Raw genomic sequence first — 24025 nt, forward strand, 5'->3', positions numbered from 1 at the left:
TAAAAGCTACTGTTAATGTGATTTAAGAAAATTTTTTGCCACACCTAACCATAAAAGGAGGGTTACTCAAAATATTAGTGCGGATTACTGTGACATGTGAAATATAGGACTTTAGGATTGATGTTGGAAACTTAATAAACTTGAAAAACTCATCCTTAAACTGTAACTCTCTCAAACAAAACAAAAACAAAGGGAGAGGAAAAAAAAGGAGAAAAAAACAAAACAACCTTATTTAAAATTATCAGAAGGGGCTGAATTTGACGAGTTGAAGTTACCAGTTGATGTCTTTAGACTTTTTTTTTCTGATTTAGTGTTTTATGTAATTAAGCAGTTACGTCTTAAAAGAACAATTTAATTCCTTTTTCTAACTCATTTATTCAATTTTCATCTGTATGACTATAGAGAAAAGTAAGATGTGTGGTTTTTCTAGTTGTCTGTACATATTGGTTCATAGAGCTTACATACACATGTATAATGTTTTCATTTCCACTAAGCAGTTCACTCCCTAGATACTATGCCGATGTTTGTTTTTCTGCTGAGGTTTACCTCACTTTTAATGCTTTTTCTGAGTTAATCCTTCTGAAGGAACACTATATACTGTACTGGAGCAAATAAGTCTATTCTCAAACTTCTAGTCTTGGGTTTTGCACGTAGCATTTCCATTCCTTATGCAGTTGAATGAGTTCTTTTTTCCCTACTATTAGGGCCTTGCCATTTGGAAAAGAACAGGGTGGTGAAGGGAAAGTATTTTGAGACCTTGTTTGGTCTTAATAGGGAGTCATGACACTTAAATTTTCAAATTCAGCTTATACCTTTTCAAAATCTGATTGCAACATATTCAGCCAAGTAAGTACTGAAGACCTAATGTATGGCTTGTTTTGCAAGTCACTGGGAAAGAAAATAAAAGAACTGAGAATAGATTTTGTGGAAAGTGCCCAGGGTGGGGTGTTGCAATACCTGGGTCCTGGGCCTGCTTGAATCACTGTCTTGGTGGTAAGACTGTGTAAAAGGTGCAGTGCAGTCGCATCATACATGCACAGTTGTACAGGACTGGGGAGAAGAAGGTGCCACGTAAATAGTGTGGACAGTTGTGCTTAGTGTTTATTCAATGTGGGCAGCCCCAGAATGAGCTACCTATGTACTCGGTTGGTCTCAGTTCCCTCTGTGTCCTAACAGTTTTGAGTATCTTGCTATGAGAGTGATTCTAGTGTTTGGAGATAGTTTTTTAAACAGTGTGGTTCCCAGATGTGAAGCCGGTTACCTCATTTGGTGTTCAGCTGAAGAAACTGATCTGTTTTCACAAAGGAGGGAGAACCAGCTGTTCTTTTTATCAAAACATGGCATGTGAGTCTTTGTGACATGTAAATGCTAATGTAAAAGACTGTATACTGTGTATGAAGATGACTTAACAGAATTTCAAAGGCAACTTTGACTAAGCAAATTTGATATTTGACTTGAGAATAAGATACAACTATACTTTTAGTGTCTTTGGCTGTGTTTCATCATCTGGATAATGAGCTGGTATGAGATGATCATTTACAGCTTTTTCATACACATAATGTGATATTAGAAGATAAAAATCAAATTATAATATATTTGCAAGACACACAAACTTGTGGTTATTATCCAATAGTGGGGTGATTTTAGATGACAAGGAGTTATTAGTTATATCTGACATTTCCTGTCACCGGAATGGGCAGTCTTGTTTGGCCTGAATCTTGGTCATGGGAAAGAACAGTGCTGTTTTTGAGAGCAGTCAGTAGACCAGACTGAAATAAACGCATTTCTAAATTGGCTAGTTGAAGGCATTAGCTACTTGCAACACCTGGCAGCAATTGCTGTGGGGAGTTGGCACTGTTTCTCCTTTAGGGTGAATCAGATTCTCAAATAGCTGAACAATGGCCAATAATTCTAAGTTCACTTAATTCTAAGTCAGCTTTTCTTTCTTATTACCCAGAATCTTTTGATTATCTGTGTCACTGTCTTATTGTGTGACATAGAGGCTGATGGTCTGAGTTCTATAATGGATCAGACATGTGATGATTTGGCTGCCCTGACAATAGGGGTAACATCCTGACTCTTTTGAACATTTTAAAGCAAAATGACTACAGAGATGCTCGCTTGATCAAACCAACTGTACTATACTTAATATTGGTATTTCATTTTGGCTCACAAGGTCTTCACTATTATATTGGCAAAATAATTTTACCTTAGCTAATTAATAGGGCAGAAACACTAATACTTCCGGTTATACCTGGTCAATCACATGCTGTGGTTGGATTGTGCAAGTGTTGACTGGCGCAAAAGAAACTTTACAACTTACACTTGATAAACTATAGGAGTGTTTTTTATAGATAAATTACTGTTGTGGGAAAATCGTACATGCTATCAATAGTAATTTAAGATCAGTTAAAACAGTGCAATAACTATGGGAGATTCCTTTTCCCATTGATGTGCTTAGCAAACAACTGATGGTAGAAATCAGAAATATGTAATGCCAGCAAACTGGAGGGATCGAGAGCTATATTCAGTCACATAACAAGGACATCTATTGTGGAGAAAATGTCATGGTCTTTAGGAGGAAGAAGGAGGCCTTGGTTTCCAGAGTGGCTTTTCTTGTGGGAAACATTTATTGAGCAGTTACAGCTTACATTTGTGGAAGTTGCTGGGGGAATTCAAGACACATATACATTTTCCCTCCCCTCAAGGGGTTCATGGCTGTGTAGGAAGTGACTGATGTGTTTGGACCTTTGGGTGCTACCTAGTACTTTGTTGGCTCAGTAACAAACTACTCATTAAGTCCTGAAACAGCCAGTCTAATATTAATAGTGCTGTGGTCTTAATTATAGTTTTGGTCTCCCTAATGAGGAGGTTATGAAAGTTTCCCCTCCTTTTCAACCAAGACAATGGTATCTGTGGTTAGAGACAGGTGGAGAGAGATGCTAATCTCAATGTGTCATCTTTGTTTACTTCCTTTTCCTTTGACAAAGAGACCACCACCAGCCTCCTTCTGAAGGGGAACACTATTTCCTTACAGGAATCTGGTACCAGGGTAAAGGAACGCCATTGAAGAGAATTGTTTAAAATGGAATCAAAGTAGTGATAAAACAGTACAGATTGCCACAAAGAGGACCTACTAAGAATTGCCTTTTTGTAGAGAGAACTTAGGATAGAAACACTTAAGAAAAGGGAACTGACATTAGGTCTCAAGTTCTGGGTGAGGTTTTTCCCCAAAAGAGTTGTTACTGGTTTCACTATCTGCATGGGTAGGATGATTTGCATATCTCCTTCAACTCCTAAGAAGGTATTAATAATAACGTAAAACATAGTGAGGCTAGTCTGTTTGTGGGGCTTAGCCTCTGAGGGGCAACCAAGACAGGCTTCCTTCTTTCCTATCTTCAGAAAGAATTGATTGGAAAGACTAGATACAAGGAAACGAGAACAGTTTTAGGTTTTCTGGAGCTATGGTACTAAGGAAAGAGGGAAGGGAAGGGAACACTAACAGCCAAGCATGTGTTTGTGGTTGTTGGATTCCTGCACTTCACTTGAGGTGGTAGGTGGTGGAATCTTCTGGCGAGGGGATGTCCTCAGGCATGGTCTAGGGTTGCATGCTCCTGGAGGTCTTCTTTGCCTGTGGTTCAGATTCTCCTGGGTGCCAGCAGCTCTTTCGGTCAGGCCAGTTTGTCCACTTGTGTTAGGCCTGGTCAGTGATATTACTGACCTTGGCCCAGGCTGGAAAAGTGTCCAGGTGGAAGAGGCTAACTCCCCAGGTGTTGATGGCCACCATCACTATCACCAGGCCAATGACATTGACCCCCAGGCCAGCTTTCACCTGCGAGATAGAAACCAACACACCCCAGTCACTCTGACTCGGCACAGCACAGATCCCCAAGTGATCCTTGTCTATGCCTGCAGTCTAAGCCTTGCTTTGTCAGCTTGGTCCTGATTTGTTCCGGTCACTGCCTGGGGTGACGCCGGACTGTGGAAGGGCTGGAGAGGCAGGGAGGGATTGGGGCTGGGAGAGCATGATTAGAATCATCTCCACTTCTTGCTTGCAGTACTCTCACTATAAAGTGGAAGCCTGAGAGTTATTTCTGCAGCTAAATGATAGGGAAATGTGTTCAACAAAATTAAACAGATCTCTTTAAAGCAGGAACTTCTCAGAGACTCTTATGTGCTAATACACACAGAACTTGTAGAAGGGGTTGTAAAATATGAAGCCTATGCTACAGTTTCCCTCCCCCTTGCCCGCAAGGAACAGCTCATGGAAGTAGTGTGCCTTGGGTTCACCGGGGAAACAGGGCAGCTGCCTCTGCTTAGACCTTCCATGGAAGGTAACACAGGCCTGCTAGACGCAGTGGGGATTTTGCTTCTTTTTTCTGAGGGCATTGTACCTCAATGACGCCCATTTCATTTCTGCCACGGAATTGACCTCTGCTTAGACCTTCCATGGAAGGTAACACAGGCCTGCTAGACGCAGTGGGGATTTTGCTGCTTTTTTCTGAGGGCATTGTACCTCAATGACGCCCATTTCATTTCTGCCACGGAATTGACACTCACAGGCTGAAGGGGGATGTGAGGGATGATGGGATGGCAGAGCCAGAGCCCGCTGGAAAAATGTGTACAGTAAGGATAACTGGCATCCTTCCAGAAGTAACCAGGCATATAGCATGTAGCCAAAACAAGTCCACTAGCTGGCGTTAAGTTGGGAAAATTGCAAGGGAAAAGTGGACGCTGGGAAATTGTCCCAAGCAAATGACTAGTTGTGTCCTCTCCTGCCTTCTGGCTGGCCCCCCTGGGCCTTTTGGCATGGAAAACAGCAGGTGAGAAGGGGGTAGATTCTAAAGAAGCTAAATTAAGGTCCTTTAGAGCTGAAAGGGACCATATGGAGCTTCTGGTTGGAACCGTCTTATTTAGCTGATGGGTTAGTGCCCAAGCTGGGAATAGAACCCAGGACTGGCTCACTTCTTGTCATACAGTGCCTTTGAAAGTTACTGTGTCTGATCATTTGATTCCAGTGTCAAAGGCTAGGCGTGATTGGTGGGGGCACATATCAGAGGAAGCAGGAGATAGAGTTGGGCAGAGCTCTGTGTGAGCAGACAGGCTTATGCAGTAGGATAGGAGGGGCAGAGAGGGATGGCCGTGACCTCCCTTTCCTGAAGTATCACATATGACTTAGATGAGCAGTTTGAATGGTAAGAAAGGACCTGAATATCTGCCATCAGCCTGAAACTCTTTCTACCTTTTCTTATTAAATATTTTACAGGGTTGCTGAAAGCAAGTTTGGACTCCAGTGAAAAACTTTTTTTCCCCTACTCTCAGCAAAGGTGAACAGGCCCTATTTCCGGCAGTCTGGCTCCAGTAATTTGCATCAGTTTTTTTCTTCCTCCTTCCAACCCCCATCAACATTGGGCATTAAGAAGCATAGCAGCGAGTACAGGTTGAGGAATGGAGGGTGGATGTGCCCAACACTAAAATATCTCCTCAAAGCCATCTCGTGAGTCCAGCTGAAAACTTAGAAATGAACTGTGGCTGCTTCATTTTGCCGATGTTACTTCAGGTGTTTCTTGCTTGGGAGAGAGTTGAGCAGAAGGATCCTATTCTCACAAAATACCTTCCACCCTACATTTATACAATTTCTCATACGTTATCTTCTATGAATAAGCCAGCAGGTTTTTGAATGAATATCCCCACTGGTCCAATGAAGAAACAGAGGCAAAGACTTGGCAAGCTCATGCTTTTTGGAGCAGGGTCACATCCTGTGTCCATTCCTGCTTTCTATTCACGTGCCCACTTTCTTCCAGATAAGCGTTGGGCAGGGCAAGTTATTGTTGCTCATGGGGTAATCAGAAACCTTTTTACAGGTACCATTCTTTCTACCACACTAGATTGAGTGTTGACAGACCAGGGACAGTGCCGATAGCCCAGAGCTCTGCAGGAAGAGAAGGTGTTATAGTGAGGAGAAAGGAAAAGGATGTTCCCAGTGGAATTCTTAGGCTTCAGAAGGTCGGGTGTCGGAGGGCTGGACTACCAGGGGTTCTCTGGTTGGTCTATCTTTAATCTGGAGCCAGAGGCATTCCTGATTTTTTTTTTTCTTTAAAAGATGACTGGTAAAGGGATCTTAACCCTTAACCTAGTGTTGTCAGCACCACACTCTCCCAAGTGAGCCAACCGGCCATCTCTATATAGGGATCCGAACCCGTGGCCTTGGTGTTATCAGCACCACACTCTCACAACATGGGCCGGGCCTTGATTTTTATGATTAGATCTTTTTGTAGCCCAGGAATTTCTTTTTTATGATTGTACAACATTCATTCTTTGGGTGTCCTGGTCAGTTGTCATGACAGCACAGAGAGCTATCCACTCTAATTGCCATAGACTTTTAAAAAATAATTTAAAAAAAATTTTTCAAAGTGTGACCAGTAAGGAGATCTTAACCCTTGGCTTGGTGTTGTCAGCACCATGCTCAGCTAGTGAGCGAACCGGCCATCCATATATAGGATCCGAACCCCTGGCCTTGGTGGTATCAGCACCGCACTCTCCCAAGCGAGCCATGGGCTGGCCCTAATTGCCATAGACTTTGACTCGGCAGGGGTTGGAAATCTTCACCCCTCAGCTTTGGCCCCTCAAATTCAATCTCATTACCCTTTCTCTAGCCTTTGATACGCTCACTCTGTGCACTGACTCAACAGTGCCCTTTACACAGAGTGCCAAGTGTAATCCTTTATTCTGCTTTTGAAATTCCTTCCTCTTATTTTGTCACCTAAGAAAGGGAAAAAATTATCAGCATCTTTGGATAGTAACCTTTCCTGTGTTTTTTTTTTTTTTTTGGTGGGGCAGGGTGGCGGGGGGAGTGGTGAATGGACAGGATTGAACACTGGAAGTTTTACATGAGTAATGAAGGAGAGAGGGATTAAGTCTATCTCCACTTGGTGGGAATTGTGCCTCCTTACTGGCATATAGCGTAGTCCTTCAGCTCCAACCTATTTTAGGTTCAAATCCTGTCAGGGCTACATCAAGATCTACTATCTGCTGGTGCTGTTTGAAGACACAAGATATGAAGGCACATAGCCTATCCTTAACCTTTTCCATAAGCAACATTTATACACATCTACTCAAATAAATGAATATTCTTCCCACTTGGAATAATTTATTTGGTTGGAAGATGTTTGCCTGCCAATGGTGGGGTCTACCCCCTCTCCTAAAAAATGCAGGGTAACATTGAGTTTTTGCCATACGAGGGTACTTCAAAAAGTTCATGGAAAAAATGGAGTTAAAAGACAATAAAAATCTTTCCATGAACTTTTTGAAGACCCCTCATACACGTTCTCTCTCCCTTCTATGGCTGACATGCTCTGACTTTTGCTGTGGAACCCTAGAGACTGCAAATGCAGTAGAGAAAGCAGGGGCAGAAAGCAAGTGAGATATTTGATGATTCCTCAGGCTCTAAGTCCTGCTAATCATGTTGTATGACTAAAGACAGCCTTCACTATATTGTCAGCAGGCTGCTTTTTCTCTTCTTTTCCAAGTTCATCAAAAGCTCATTTGATCTCTGCAGTATCCTGGCCACCTCATGGCAAGCTCTCAGACAACTGATGACCAGAGGCTTTCAGAATTCTCTCTGTTGTAGCCATTTCACCTTGGAGAACGATTCTTCCTTTTTTCTTCTCAACTGACTGAGAGCTACAAACCCAGTATGTGGATACTACATCAATTAGTGGTTGGTTCAGAGCCTTGAGGCCTACAGGAACTCTAATGTTCTCTCGTAACACCTTAAACCTTGCTCATTGGACAAAGGCAGGGGAGGAAGAGCAGTTAGTTGAGTGGAAATAGTACATTTTATAATGAAATGGAATTTTACTTAATATTTTATCCAAATAGCACTCATAAGTGAAATACTTTAATGGCAATTATTTTTCTAGCAGAACTATTTTATACTATAGTTTGAAATAAAGTGACAAGTTAGACTGCAGAGTTAGAAAAAATGCAATGAAGGAAGTCTTACTTTTTAAACCCTTGGTATGAAAATATTTTACATTGGATCTTCCTCACTAACATAAAGACTGAAATTATTTCAAACTCAGTAGGAATCATGTGTATGGTACCTGAATTATTTTATTAAGATTAATAGAGTCAGTAGGTTTTACAGAAATAGCAACCATATTATCTGTAATACGTGTATAATTTTGATTAAAAAAAAATGTCTTGCCAGGGTAGACTTGGGGGCCAAAAGTAACAACTAAATTTAGTAAAGATGTATACAATATCCTGAACTTGGAATTAGAAATACTGACAGCATATATATAGAATGGGTTGAAGGAGTTGAGGTCTAATGGTGGATAACGATGAAAAGAATGAAGGGTTTTAGTTGACTGCAATTTCAATATAAATGTTGACATGAGTGCCAAGGAAGCCTTATAAAAGCTTCCATAAGAATGCAGGGTGGTGCTTGAATCAGAGACGAGAGATGGGGCTTGCGTAATATAACTTTGCAGTAGATTGTCCACCATGGACCATATTTGAATCTGGCCAAATATAGTGAGTCCTGGGGAAAGAGACCTGGTTGGTAAGGGGTCACTCCTTCTATTAGGAATGGTTAAAAGAGCTAGATAATTTTAGTTGGAAAAAGAGAAGACCTAATAACTGCCTTATTTTAATAACTATTACTTAGGAGAGGGTTCCAGAAAACAGAGGCAGAGCAAACAGTGGACAATATATAGAAGATCTGGGCTGAAAGTAAAGAGCAACTATTCTTTGTTCCCTGCCCAGAGAGTGACCCATCACTGGAGGTGTCCAAGCCAGGGGTGTCATGGAAGGAAATTGCACATTGGGTAGGAGATGGGACTCAGTGTCCTCCAAGAGTCTTTCCGATTGTAGGACTCTGTGACTTTATTATTAGTGATGCAGTTAGCATTTAGGCCCACAATGAATGGGCAATCAAAAGAGAAGGGGTTAATGTTGTAGACAAGGTGGAGGGAGAAACAGTCTGAACCTTAACCTGATTCATTGTTTTCTATTTCAGGGAGGGCTAATTCTAGGAAATTCAATTATTTACCCCCAGCTCCATTTAAAAGATCTCTCCTAAATCCTCCCAATCAGGAAATCAAGAAGCATTTACATCAGCTTTAATAGATTCTCCAAAGACTCAGTCTATGTGTACGGACTGATCAAGGGACGATTCACTGTGTATCACTTGGGGTGTCTCTGGGCCTTTATAGACCCATCTCCCGTCACCACCATCAGATCCCAGAAGGAGATGGCTATAAAATCCTATAAGCATTCTGCTTGCCTTACTGTCGGTGTTATAACTGAGATGTGAGTGCCTGTGTGCTGTGACTCCGTGGCATGGCTGATCTGTAGCTCTCTGTTCCCAGCAGCACTGAGAAGCTCAGGCAAGACAGGACAGCCATCCTGCTCAACTGCTCCCCTTCCTAGGTACTCTGTGAACATTTACCTCTCAGATCCTTTGAGTCTTCCCTCCCAGGGCCAAAATGACTCATTAGGTAAAGATGCTGGACAAATATTTGACCCATAAACACAGAATTCAAGGGTTACCTTGCTACCAGAAGCCAGAGCATAGCCTCCTCCCACCAGAATGACAATCTCCCAGGGCATGGTCTTCTGGAAGTCCTTCCATGTGATGATCGGCTCCATCTCTAGGGAAGGCTCCCGGTTTCCCCCTGGATCACAGGTAGAGAGAGATGTAGAGCTAGCTAAACCCTGATGGTGTGACTTGTGGAGATCGGGGTCTAATGCTGAACTGGATGGTTTGGGAGAATTCTCTGTTATTTGGGGGGATGTCTGAAGGGTCTTGGTAAGGCTCTTTCATTAGATTCTGAGTTGGGTATTCTTTGACTAGAGCCGCCCCCAACTTCTTCCCTTTAACCTTCTCTCACCATCATTCTTTTTCCCAAAGCAGGGCTTCTTCGCTGGAATGAGGAAGAGGAGGAAGCCAAGGAAGACAGAGACCGTGGCATCGGTGCGGTAGCCTTTCCTAGCAAAGAGACAAGCATGGCTGGAGGAGGAGGGTCAGGAATCATTGGCAGTAACACAGTGTCTCAGGACAGTCTGTCTGAACACAATGCTTCTTTTTAGGACCTAGTCTAGGGGCAACCTCAACCTTACTTGTTTTTGCTGGTTGCTGCCATGCTATCCCACAGTGGAATTATTATTTATTTATTTATTTTAAAAGGGCTTTTATTGAACTGTCCCTACACGGTGCCTCCAACTATTGCCACAGCCCTGGGGTGTGTCCACCAGGGAAAGGACCCTGTCAGTTTCCCTCTGTGGCAGAGGGTGGGCCTGTCCATGTATACAGGGAGCTGGCCTTGCTTGGTGGTCCTGGTGATATCTGGCAGCCTCTGGCAGGGCTCAGGCACTGTGGGGGCTGCAGGCACTGGTAGCTGAGGGCAGGCTTCTGTGCAGGGGTGGGGGCCTGTCTCCTAACACAGCCAGAGAGACACTGCTGAGATGCTCCATCCTGAGGGCCATGGGGAGCAGCTGTGACCAGGCTCCTCTTTCTTGGCCTGTCGTAGGGAAACTAAGCTCAGACCCTTCCCTGGAAAGACTGAGGATGGAGTGGGCAGGGGGAAGGCAGAGGGAATGACATGAGGGGCTGTATGTGAACAGAGGGTGGGCTTGTTTGTTGCGGCTGGCTGCGGAGCCTCTGTCCTCTTGGAGCCCCAGTTTCCCTTTCTGTCAATGAAGAACATGGCCTCTCATTGCTATGACTCTCTCCCAGGAAGTGCCCCTGGCTACTGCTTCATTCTATTCCCACAATTATCCTGTGGCATTGGTTTAGGCATGCTCAGTGGGTGGCATGCATGTGTGACGTATGAGTGCCCACACTGGGAGTGTGTGTGTGGGTGGTGAGACGTGGGGCATGCGCATGTATGAGTGTGAGCGTGGGAGTGACAAGTGAGAGCCCAGCCTGCTGGCTCCTCTCACAGTGGATTGAATGGACAATGGTTAATGTCTGGAGGCAGGACCTGGCTGGGGTAGATGTCTTAGCAGGAGGGATCAGGAGTTGGTTAGATAAAAGAGAAAAGAAAATGATGAGACCTGTTTTCTGCAAGGGCCACACCCCCATGTAAGGACCTGGCTGGGGTAGATGTCTTAGCAGGAGGGATCAGGAGTTGGTTAGATAAAAGAGAACAGAAAAAGATGAGACCTGTTTTCTGCAAGGGCCACACCCCCATGTGTGTCCCTTCTCAAATGAGAAGTTGGTGTTGGGAGACCTTGTGGCCTCTGCGCTGGCCCTCAGAGGACCGTGCAGGAAGGTGCAGGAGCTTATGTGTACTTCTGCAGGCCTCAGTCCCTCCGTGGCCTTCTCTCTCTACAGCTGGTGCTCCTCTTTACAGACATCTCCTTTTGTTCTCATAACAATCTGTGAGATAACTGAGGTTACAAGGTTAAGGTCATGCCATTGGCCAGTAGCAGCCCTGGATCCCAGCCCCAGCTTGGGACTCAAAGACTGTATTTTCTTCCTGATTCTGCACTGAGCTTCCCTAAGAAGAGTGGATTTCTCAGGAAACAAGATGCTTCCTGGCCTCATATGTGCCCCTAAGTGGTTACTGCCTGAAGAATTTGGGTGAAGGGGTTGGTCTTAAGGAGGAAATGATATCACTTACTTTTCAAAGAAAGAATCCCAGCCAGGGACAAAGCCAGGCTCCCTTGTAAACCATAGCACGGTCATCAGGATGAAGAAAAATCCAGTCACCATTTCAGGGTAGCTATAAAATAAAACAGAAAGACTCTAGAAACTGAGAAATTTTATTTTTTTATTTTTTGGAAATTTCTTCTGACTTTTTCACTTTGTTTCTGGAAGCTCCTGAATTCAGAGTTCCAATACCTGAGACATAAAACACAGTCCCTGCTTAACCACTATGAATGGCCAGCAGTGAAATGGGAAGAGAACTGAGAGATGCTAGAAAATAGGACACAACCATGTTTACAAGAGAAATGTTGGTTGGAAGGGAAAGAGAACACAGAACTATCCATTTATAAAATAATTTACAATATAGCCTACAAGGAGAGTGCAGTGAATGGGCACCCTCAAACACTGTGCGGGGGGAGTAGGAATTAGTACAACTTTTTGAGGCAATTTGACAGATATGAGTATATCACAACCTTAAATTTGCTCAGTCTCTTCATCTAAGAAAATAACTGGAAGTACACATTGAAATAAATAATTTACAATATAGCCTACAAGGAGAGTGCAGTGAATGGGCACCCTCAAACACTGTGCTGGGGGAGTAGGAATTAGTACAACTTTTTGAGGCAATTTGACAAATATGAGTATATCACAACCTTAAATTTGCTCAGTCTCTTCATCTAAGAAAATAACTGGAAGTACACATTGAAATATTACCTATTAAAAAATGGAAAGAACCTACATATCCAATGGTATTCCATGACATTGGATACATTTCAGTACAACTATATGTTAAACTGAGATGCATCCACTAAAAGTCATGTTTGCACAGCAGAGTGATGACACGGGGACATAATGATAGTGCAGGGTTAAGTGAAAAAAGGCAAGATGTACAACTATATTCAGTATGGCGTGAATTTTACCAAAAATATATATAATTTTGCACAAAGCATGAAAGACGTGACATAATGATAGTGCAGGGTTAAGTGAAAAAAGGCAAGATGTACAACTATATTCAGTATGGAGTGAATTTTACCAAAAATATATATAATTTTGCACAAAGCATGAAAGACGTATATCACGTTAACACTTGTTGACAGTCAACACTAGGATGCTAAGAATACAAGTAAATTTAAGTTTTTTCCTTATACTTTCCTATATTTTTTAATGTTCTATAATGGATGTGTATTAACAACTTAAAGCTTTAAAAAATAATTACTACCTGAATTGTTTTACCCAGTCAAAGTTGCACCTGCCAATTGCCATAAATGGAGAAATAGCACTAAATAGGGTGCTGGGTCACTGTGGGGAGGCTGATGGAATTGACTGAGTGTTAGTAATTTATTGGACCCTCTGTCTTAGACATCTCTATTGGTCCCCCCGTTCTCTAGGAGTAACCCCTGGACCTGTGGTGGCCCATCTGAGCAATGTAAGGAGTCCTGACTTCAGAGGGGATTCAGCATGTTCCAAGAGGGTGGCCAGGCTTGTTCTTTCCCTGCTGCCCCATCGCCACGTGGACTCCACCCCACAGCACGGCTATTCCTTGGGCTCTGAATACAGCAAACGGGAAGGGCGGCCACCTGGAATCTGGGCCAGCTTGACTTTGGCATTATGTAGTATCTTCTAAATGCCTGGATTCATAGTTGTGGAAAATTATCCCAGCATTGGGGACTGTCGAGAACAGGGCTGCTTCTGTGCTCACTTCACCTGCTGTGTTTTCTCTCTGGGAGAAGGGGAGTGGCTGATTTTTACCTAATGTCCCCCAGCTTTTCATATTCCTCTTGGATCCTCTTCTCTGACAACTCTTCCCTTTTGGTCTTCTTCTTCTTGCTCAGAGAGCAGGTCTCTTTAAAACTGAGAAGGGAGAATGAGCAGGAAAATAAAGAAAACATGCTTCTGAGGCACATAGGTCAAAAATTAAGCAAACACTAACCTGCTTGCTTGCTGTGATCGCTTCTCCTCTTCACTCGTACCCTCTGCCCCTCTAGCCCCCACTGTTCATACAACTTCTGTCTTCCAAATTACCCAGACTCTCATCAACCTAGCCTATCCCCCCTAGCCTTTTGGGTATATCCATCTGGGCATCTCCCTGACTTATCAATGTGAAGTTGTGGCTTATGGATTTGTGCGAGTATGTTTATGTGGGGTTCTTTCTACATATTTGTACATAAGTAAAAGAATCAGTGTAAGGTGGTGTATATGTCTAGATGTTTATGTTTGTGTGTGCCACAGATACAGGGGTGTGTGTATGTGTATTTGTCTAGAGACAAGCCTTATCTGGGGTAAAAGTAGGTGTTTTACAGATACTGGAGTTACAGATGTATACAGCCATCATTGCTTTGAAAACAGTCTCAGTAAAAAATAAAAGTCAACTCAGAGAACATTCCTTGAGTAATGGAATGTTGAGTTCCATGGACTAATAGCAAAACATCACATATATCTTCCCTTTATGTGTTTGAAACTGATCAAATTTGGAGTAGACAGCTGGTTATGAAGAAAAGGCTTGCTAAGCAGATTAATATTAGAAATAATATTGCAAGGGAAATGTCTAACTTGTTATTTCGAGGGATATGAGTATATTCCATACAAACTTCTAAGTATAAATCACTCGTGTCTATAAAATTAAACCTAAGGCAAATTCTACTTGGAGTCATATTTCTTAGAGTAGTTGGAATTACTCTATACGCTTTGAGAGCAATGAAGCTACGTGAGACAATCTCCTCCAATTCAGACTTTATGAATGGGACAAGCCCTCTAACCATTGAGTTAGAATTGAGGACATTTCACTGTAGAGCTGAGAGTGAAGTGCAGAGTTCAGGAGTGTTGAGAGAGTCTAGAAGAGACAACGCCTGACTCCCGGTCCAGTCCATTGCCTTCTCCTTGGGGCATGCCCTGTGGCTTCTTGGTAGTCCCCCTTGAGCAGAGTCCTCCAGGGCTCATGCCACAGCCTTTGGACCGACAGGAGAGCCTCAGTGCTTTGCTGCAAGGGCCGGGGGACTCACTTGCAGCCCAGGAACAGCCAGTGCATCCAGAACCAGCTGACCACCAGCATGATGAGGGCTATAGGGAAGCTGAAGAGGAACCAGGTGCCGAAGTTCACCACCTCTGCAGCTGGATACTGGCTGGAGGGTAAAGAACAGGTCAGAGATTAGAAAAGGGAGGCTCTCCATATGGTATTGTGGGGTACTAAGTGGGTCTAAGGGGAGAGATAATGATGACAATATGGGAAAACATTACCTAGAACTCACTTGTCAGTCGCAGCTATACAGAGTCCAGGCAAGAATAATGACATAAGCTAAAAAGGCATCTAAGGCACCAAAACTAATACCACTAAAGTTTGTCTACAGTACTTTGCACCCAAGGGAATTACTTACGACCTATTTGCCCTTAATTTACATAAAGATTCTGATAAGTTTATTCATCTGGTTTTCAGGATAACAGAGAAAGGAGAGGGCAGCCTGGTGTATTTTATTTATAAAATTACTATAGGAATGTAAGTTTTGATTGGGGGACATAAGACAGCTAGTTTTGGAGAACTCTGGGCTCTAGGTCCTTATGAGGGTTGCAAGTACTAACAGTGCCCATAAGAGAACCAGGACTTGGAATCTCCAAATATTTATCAACATCCACTGCTGTCTCAGGGGACAGAGAATTTGCCAGAGGACTGCTCACACATCATCAGGCAGAGCTGTGGCCTCAGCCCATGTGTTGTGTCCTGGGGAGCTGGGATGGACCATATGCGAGCCATGACTTTTGCCTAGACAAGGCTCAGGCCTAAACAGCCTGTGTTTCTTTTTCTTTGGGTCTTAGTGGGGCTGGCCACAGAACTCCTCCAAGGCAGGAGGAGATCGTGCCCCTCTTCTCATGCTTCTCACTGCAGGATTCCCAAAAGAGAGAATGTAATGAAAGCACAGGGTGCAAGGTGTTTAATCTTCTCTATCATCACAGGGACACCCGCTCCATTGCACTGTGGCCTGGTCAAGGACTTACTTTCACTTGTGCTTCTTGGGGAAGTTGGGACAGCTAGCAGCCTCCCTAAAAGCCAGCATGGACCGCTGAGAGTGGGCATTGGGAAGAAGGGCTTAGGAGTGGAAAGATGCCAGAGGGCATCAACCATAGCATGACTCACTACGGGCTGCCCTGGGAGGACAGGCACAATGTTTGTTGCATCATCTCTTGCTGGTCATGGAAACCCAGGCCCTGCTCTTGGACCAGAAAAAGGCATGGAATTTCAGAATAGATTACATAGGCTTTTGTAGATAAACGTGAGGGCCTAATGCCATTTATAGCATTTTAAAAAGTAAGAATATATATTTATGAATGAGGGTACTTCAAAAGTTCATGGAAAGGTTGGTATTATCTTTCAATTCTATTTTTCCACGAACTTTTTGAAGTGCATATACCTATATCAATTGATATTAAATTTAACAACTAATTTGTAGGTTTTTGAAACAGCCAAAATGAACTTTGGGTGTAGTCTGTTCACCAATGTCAAGAAACACCACGGAGGCACTTTCAGCCCAGTGGGGGTGCAGGGGGCCCACCTTTCTTTCATAGTATGACCATTGGTCAGGTAAGCAATAACTTTGCCTAAATGTACAATCTTACCACCCAAGGAGAAGCAGACTAAGGGAATATGAATTGGTCCAACCACAAAGTGAACCAGAAATTAAAGACCAGAAACTCAGAGCTTAAACAGAAAAAAATGGTGTGAGGAGTCCATGAGGCTTAGATTCTGGGGAATTAAGTCTTGAACTTGCACTGGTCATTCCTCCCTCACCTCTCTTTGTCCCTCCTATCTCCCTCCTTCCTCCCTTCCTCTCTTCCTCCCTGTCTGCTTTTCTCTTTCCTCTCCTTCCTTTTCTTCCCTCTCTATCCTGCTAAAAGGCAAGATGTGTTTCTCCTCTTGTCTCTGATTAATTTTCCAGACAGGGGCAGCATAGTATTAAACCAAGTGTGAGGCCATTCTGAGCACGGTGGCCCTGTGTCACTGCCCAGGCTGCACACCTGTGACACCCGCCCTGCAGGCCACTGACTCCTGATCTATGCTATCAGCCTAAATATTTCCCTTGATATTCAGATCTATATCTCCAACTGGACATCTCAACCTTAGGGTCAGCTTTTCCAAACCCCCTCCTCCTCTTTCCCCTCTGTTTCTCTAGCTGCTGAAAGCCAGTTCACTGAGAGTTAGAGTTGGCCTTTCCTGCTCTCAGGCCCTTTCTAATCCTACGAAGACCCATCAAGTTACTTCTGATATCTCTCAAGTCTGACCGTTTCTCCTCCCCACTGCCACTGTCATCCAAGCCCCCATTGGCCCTCTCCTGGCAACTGCAGTGGTGTCCTAAATTGTCTTCCTGCTGCCTGCTTTCTCCTTTCCCATCTGTTCTCCATTTTTTCACCCAGAATGAGTTTGTACAACTATAAATCTGACCACCTCACTCCCTGCTTAAGATACTTTAAAGGCTTCTCCCAGAATTTTGGGATGAAGTCCAAGTTACTCAGTGGGCCTTGCCAAGCCCTCTGCGATGTGCCCGTCCACCTCCCTGGCCTCCTTCCACCCTCTATCATTTTCTTTTATGTGCCCTGCTCTCTGCCTCAGAGTCCTCCCACACACCACCTTCTTTGTCTGGAAACTCTCCCTTCATCTAGTTTACTCTGACTCATCCTTCAGGTTTCAGGGAGGTGTTTCATCCCTCCAGAACTGTGAGCTCCCCCAGCAGGATTTTCCCAGCGGAATCTTGGACTTCTCCAGTCACAGTGAACTAGAATGATTTGATTTTTCTCTCTTGGTACAGAAACTGTTCTAGTCTCATTTTCTGTTATATCCCTAGTACCCAGTCCAGTTCCCGACACACACAGAGTGGTTAGTAGGTATTTGTAGACCAAGTGAATTACTTACTTGTTGAAGTGTTCCAGGAAGATGAGGCTGGTGGAGGTGCCAATGATGGTGGTCAGGCCGCCAATGGTAGCAGCGTAAGATATGCTCAAAGAAAGGCACTTGCAGATCATCTGGTCATGCTGGGACCTGTACTTTCTGTTCAGCTCCCGGTTCCTGGGGCTGGCAGTTGGGACCAGTGGCTTTTCCTACCAAAGGGAAATCAATGAGTCTCTTCAGCTCTCCTGTCCGGCACACAAAGCATGTGAGGCAGGAGGCACTGTGGTGCAGTGGAAAGGCTTTGAGCTTGGGCATCAGAAACACAAACCCCAATTTCTACCATTTACCAACTTGAGTATGCCTCTGAGCTGCAGTTTCTTCTTCTGTAAAATGGGGAAAATCATATTTTCTTGGCCACATTGTTGTAAGGAACAAGCGAAGTAATATATGCAAAGCACCTGGAACACGTCCTGGCATTAATAAGTGGGAAGCTATTATTATTTTTGTTGTTATTAGTGTTATTGTCAATATTGACAGCATGGTTTGTTTTTTTATTGAACTCCAGTAAAACTGGTTGCTCTGTACTTTGTGTCTGAATGATAGTAATTTTATGTGGAGTTAGAATGACAGTCCTGCTGGGGAGATGGCTAAAAAATAAGGCTTGGATTACAGAAAAAGCCCAGCTTTCACTGGCAAGAGGATTGAAGTGTGATTCTGCCCTCCCTCCCTCCCTCCCTTCCTTACCCTTTTCTTCTTACCTATTGGCTTTTCCTCCCTACTTTTTCTTCCTCTCCTTGCACATAGGGCTTAGCCTTGCCGTGGTCCTCTAAGGACCTGCTTGGTCCAGATGACAGCCTTTCAGGATCAAAGAGGTTGCTGAGCTCTGGTCTCAAGTGTGGACTAAAGAAGCAAATGACCCCCTGCTCCCTTCAGGTCTGGCCACCTTCACAGATTCTTCATAAGACCAGGAGAGGCCTGACGCAAATGTCAGCAATTCAGGTCAGAAGAAAACCAATGAGGAAGAGGCCACCCTGCCACATTTCTCTAAGCCCTTAAGCACTGCCCCATCCTCCTAGGAGGGCCAAAGTAAGGCTGGACCCTTCCAAATTTCTTTGCATGATCCATTGATTGTCAGACCTGGAAGAGGTCTCATAGATTCTCTGTCCAATGGTTTTCTATGATTCTTTCTTCTAGTGAAATTTTACAGAGAACCCTGATATATAAAACATAAATGTAGCATTTAATTGGCGTACATCAATTCTGTAACTGGAAGTATACTGGAGGTGGGTGGGTGGTCACTGCATGTGGTCAGGGAGACTTGGATTTGAATCATAATGCTCCCCTCACTAGCTCTTCAGCTTGGGTACACGATTTCATCTCTCTGACTCACTTGCAAAAATGGAGTTCAGAATCACTATTCATGGAGCCAAGGATAGAGAGAAAATGCTTAGCACAGTTCTTGGGACATAATAAGCACTGAATAATGATGGCAGTTATTTATGATGACGATGGATGTTAAACAATTGAGACTTTTGATGAACCCCAAAATTTGAAGTCAAGGGTTATAAGTTACAGTTGCCATTTTATACCAGCCTTAACATTTGATTTTTGCATTTTATTTCAGTGGTATTATACTAGGAAAATCTTTATTTGTGCAGAAAAGCAGTTGCTTTACAATTTCAGGATACTTAAATAAAATATTTGCAGTGTCCCTGAAGCACTTTTGAAGAATAGTTTGACCACCTCTGATCTAGACCAACCCTCAGCTTTTATAGTTGAAGAAACTGTGCCTCAGGTGGTGGAATGTCTTGCTGAAGTCAAGGGAGCTAGACGTTTTTATCTCCATGGCACACATAGCCAAACATGTATGTGGATAAAGAGTGCCTGGTGACAGCTCACTAGCCTGACGCCCTCACAACTTCAAGGCAAAGTGGATAAAGAGTGCCTGGAAATAAAGACACCCTCACAACTGCAAGACTGAGACCTTGGGAAGCTCAAGGCATTTTATGCAGGAAATAGGACAGGGCTGGAAGGTGCAATTCCATTACCTGGGATGGGTGCTGCTTCTTGCCCTGGCGTTGGTTTGCTGTTTTGAGAGGGTTGGTGATCATGGGCACTCCATTCATGTTCTGTTGGGATAAAGGTTGTCGCACTATTAGGAACAGGCTGTGGTGAGCCCAGAGACTGGAAAAATACTACCTAATCACCCCAGGGCTGCCCCATGCCTCAGTGCTGTGGGAATCAGAAACCAGAAGCCAGGACATGCACTGGAGGGCATTTGGTCAGGCCTGCCTCCGTTAGCAGCTTCCCACCCAGTCCAGTGTGAAGCACCCCTTTCGAGAGGCTTCTAGAACTTGACAGAACATGGCTGTGCACTTATAGGAGAGCAAGACTTGCTGGGACTTCATTAGGTAATGAAGAACCCTCCATTTTCCTTTTTAAACAAAGAAAATGAAAAAAAAAAAAAAATCACACCACAACAAAGAACACAGCTTTATCAGCCTTTTACGTCTCTCACAGAGTGACGTGAAACCAGCTTGGGGGGGAAGGGGTGAGTTCAAGTGGCAGCATGCAGGTCAACTTCGCCTTCCCCTACAAATGTATCCCTTTTGTAATAAGATTGTGTAAATGGAATCCCCATTGAAAGGGATCCTAAGGTTGAATCTGTGGCTCTTGAAAATCTGGATGGCAGAATCTTGGGCTTCCATGAAAAAAGGTTAACCTGTACTTTATGTGGCTAAACCTGGTACTTGGGGCTGGACTTTGGAACTACCCAGGTCCTTGCCAGGGGCTGACGGGCCCTTCCTATATGTGAGCGCCCCACCCTTTTATCTGTGGAGGCTGCTGGACGCTAGGAAAAGCTGCCAAGCGTCTCCGTCCCTGAGTTATCCTCAGGGACTGTCAGGTGATCCCAAAGCACAGAAAAACCCCAAGGCCTTACCTTGTTGTGCACCAGGGAAGTGAAGTCTGCTGTCGAAGGGCTGGAACAAAGCAAAGGAGAGCAAGGAGCAACAGTGGGCCAGGCTTCCTGAGGCTGGAGTTCTCCCCCTGCTTCGGGTGCTTGGTGTAAGGGACTTGGACCCTCTGCACTCCAGTTTTCTAGCCTACAAAGAAGGCTGCTCCCACCCCAGCCTTCCTCGCCTTCTGGGATGCCAGGGGCCTGCTTCCTTCTGAGGGCAAGAGCAGCACATTTCCTTCAAAGCAATGCTAACAGCAATACTAATGCTCCTGACAATAGCGAACATGGGGTTCACTAGGTGCTGAGCCCAGGGACATGGACTTTAAGCCTCAGGACACTGTGATTCTCACAGCAGGACTATGGTACAGGTACTCCTGCACCATTCACACCATTACTTAGCACCGGATGCTGAGTGGTGGGGTGGATAGGAGCCCCTCTCTGTCTACTGGAGAGCCTGTGCCCCACCATGTCCTCACTGGCTGACTGGGGAAGGCCACTATCTAGAAAGAGAAACTTGTGACATGCTTATCTGAGGCAGTAGGAGCAGGGCAGGCTTGGACCATACCCGGGTAAAGGTAAATGAGAACCAGAAGATGGGGGTGAATTTCCAATCAGCAGCTGCACCTCAGGAGATGACAGCCAACTCCCACTCTTGCTGGTCCCCAACTTTTGCCTCGAGGACAGAGGAAGACGAGAACATAACTAGCAGAGTTACTGACACACTGTGTACTCAGTGGATATTTCTGGTTTATCCTCGTTGTGAGGACAGTGGGTGCTCCCAGCTCAGCCACTGTAAGACAGACGAGCATGTCGGGCACACACATGCAGGACACGGAGACCTGTTGCCATCACCCTCTGGACCCTCTGCCAGGGACAGATAGGAGTTGATGGGGTTTCAGAGGGAAGCATGCGTTGCAGAGAGTACTTAGCCAGGGAGGAGAATGTGCTGTGATGTTTCCCCTCCATCCTTCCCAAATTGGGCGAGGAGGGCAGGCAGGGACCCCTCGGGCAGCCTGGGAGGCGCTGGCCTGGAGGGAAGTGCACAGGCCTCAGCGCGATGACAGCCCACAGCCCTGGCTCCTGCCTGTGTGCAGGATGCTGAGGGGCTCTAGGGATAACTTAAGCTTGTGCTTTGGAGTTTGGGGACATGCACTTTCATGTGGAAAAGAGCAAAGGCCAGCGGGGCACTGTTAGAGAGGCCAGAGTGAGGAGAAAAGTCCCACTGTCACAGGAACGGCCTGCATGTTCAGTGTTCAACAGGGGCGGGGGACACATGCAAGGGGGCTTGGCTAGAGCCATCTGGAAAAGGCCCTGCACCCCTGAACACAGGGGCTGCAGGGGAGTGAGCCACCAGAGCACAGACACAGGGGGAGGGCACCGGTCATCCAAGAGCATGGACAGCCATCTACATCGCCTCTAGGGGACTCTCCAAAGACCTGAAGGTAGGCGCCTCACAAGTGAAAGAGCTGGGATCTGAATCTCAGAGAGGGCGCCAACCCCAGACTACAGTAGCTCAGCTTAGACCCTCTTTGCCCCTTTATCTTTCCTGCACCCTCCACCCTAACTCTGGAGAAGTAAGAAGCAGCAGAGTGAGTGGGGGGTGGGGGAGGAGGAGAGGAGGGGGTGGAGCGAGTGCAAGAAGTGTCAGCTCCCCCACTCACTGTCACCTCTTTCCTTCTGCAGCCTGGGCTGAGGGGCGTGGGGGTGGGAGCAAGAGGAGGCCAGGGAGAAGCTTTGGATGAGTGACTGAAGTTCTGATATAAATCTGGACTAGACTGTGGTATGTCTGAAAAGGAGATCGTTGTAATATCTGAGAGGAACCAGATGAGTTATGGGATTTGCCTGAGATATCATCAGGGGTGGGGAGAGAAATCTGATATTCTATGACTGAAGACTGGGCTAAGAGAAAAATGAAGTGATTTCCTGCTGGCCCCTTCTGCATCTGTCCCATGCATATGCTGATTTCATGCAATGTGTCTTTTCCATCTTTTATGAAAAGGGCAAATTACAAAGCTGAGCTCTATTTACAAGTCCAACTTTTAAATGTGGAATATTCATCACAGAATACCTTGAAGACCACAGTTTGAAATGGAATCTCCAAAAGAAATCAACTGTTAATGGGTCTACCTGACGTAAATGTTCGAGACTGTATTTCTCCCTTTCCAGCTTCTTTTCACCATCACATGGCCCTCTCACTAACTGTCCCCTAACCCCCAACCTGTCACCTAATATTTCTTAGCCATATCTAACAAGACCATATCTAATATGTATAAAATATCTTGTGATTCTCCAAGAATCTACAGTGGCATCTATTATGTGTCTTTCCATTAATTGATTAAACATATTATTCTTCGAAGAGGGGAACTGATTTAGATGAAATTCTCCTTGGTGGATGTATGGACAATTTATATATCCACTCAGATTTGGGGTAATCTTTTTAATTCTTCCCATCACTGCAGTACCCTATGGTTAAGGGAGTCACCCCCGAGACCTTGGGAAGGGCTCCTAGGTATGGAGAGGAGTGGGGGAGGGCAGGGTTGGCAGGATGAGGGCAGGGTTGGCAGGATGCGGAGCCTGGGGCAAACACCTCAAAGACTTGTTCAGAGGCTCAGGTGCCATCTTTCCTGACCTCTCCAATGGACCCTGAGAGGCTCTGTCTGGGCAGAGGACAGTCATACTCACTCTTCATTCACAAAGATGAGTTCCAGCGAAGGTTGGCTGTTGTTTACATCAAGACCTACAGTAGCAAAGAAAAGCAGCAGGTGAGAAGTGGAGGCTGGAGCTGACACTGTGGGTTGGAGTGAAGTCCAGGGGCTCGGGGCTGGGGCTGGAGGGCTGCGAATGATCCCACCCCTTCCCTCCCCTGCGCAGGCATAATGGGGCTGGTGGACGCAGGCCCTGGGGTTTTGTGGTAACCCGTGAGCATTTGGGGGGGCAAGGAGCAGTGGGGGGGTGCCTGTAAGTGGAGGAAGAAAGAGCTGGAAATGGGGGGCCAGGGAAGCTTCAGGTTACAAAGGCTATGGGAAGGAGGGGAGAGGGCCAAAGAAGCAGAAGGTGAGGAGTCATGGGTAGGGCATGGAGGCCAAGCTGGGTAGTATCACAAGAGGAGACTGGCAGGAGACCCGGGGAGGAGGGTGGAGGGGATGGACTCCCGCAGACTGTACTGATGGGCTCGGCCTCTTCGGCGCTGGAGTTGCCTGCCACGAGCTGCTCCTCCTCAGCACTGACCAGCTCCTGCAGCACGGCCTCCACGATGGGCATGACCATGGCGGTGGTGGAGGTGTTGGAGAGCCACATGGACAGCAGCGTGGTACAGCACATGAAGCAGAGCAGCAGCCTGCAGGGAGGGAGGGTGGGCCGAGCATCCACAGGCTGCCCACCTCCTGGGAGCCCAACTGCGGACCCCACAGAGCTCCTTTGGGGCCTCCTACTGATGCGATGGTGCTGGCCTAGAGAACCGTGGCTGGCATTTATCCAAAAAATCTGCTTTTTATGTCATACCAGGTGTCATTCAGCTTTGTACTCCCGGTGCTGGGCT

General features: G+C 45.3%; 1 protein-coding gene across 1 annotated transcript in view; it reads right to left on the reverse strand.

The window, feature by feature from the left end:
* Positions 1-3694: 3694 nt before the first annotated feature.
* The window catches only part of SLC13A4 (solute carrier family 13 (sodium/sulfate symporter), member 4), a 41463-nt gene continuing 21132 nt past the window's right edge, over positions 3695-24025 (reverse strand). The window contains exons 4-15 of the mRNA XM_008576463.1: positions 23652-23824; positions 23170-23224; positions 20470-20509; positions 19577-19657; positions 17553-17737; positions 14656-14775; positions 13406-13507; positions 11631-11732; positions 9897-9994; positions 9556-9680; positions 5906-5932; positions 3695-3832 (exon numbers count right to left, since the gene is read on the reverse strand). Of these exons, the coding sequence (XP_008574685.1) occupies positions 3695-3832; positions 5906-5932; positions 9556-9680; positions 9897-9994; positions 11631-11732; positions 13406-13507; positions 14656-14775; positions 17553-17737; positions 19577-19657; positions 20470-20509; positions 23170-23224; positions 23652-23824 (1246 nt within the window). The remainder of the gene's footprint in view (positions 3833-5905; positions 5933-9555; positions 9681-9896; positions 9995-11630; positions 11733-13405; positions 13508-14655; positions 14776-17552; positions 17738-19576; positions 19658-20469; positions 20510-23169; positions 23225-23651; positions 23825-24025) is intronic.

Source organism: Galeopterus variegatus, unplaced genomic scaffold (genome assembly GCF_000696425.1).
Source record: "Galeopterus variegatus unplaced genomic scaffold, G_variegatus-3.0.2 Scaffold1358, whole genome shotgun sequence".
Lineage (NCBI taxonomy): Eukaryota > Metazoa > Chordata > Mammalia > Dermoptera > Cynocephalidae > Galeopterus > Galeopterus variegatus.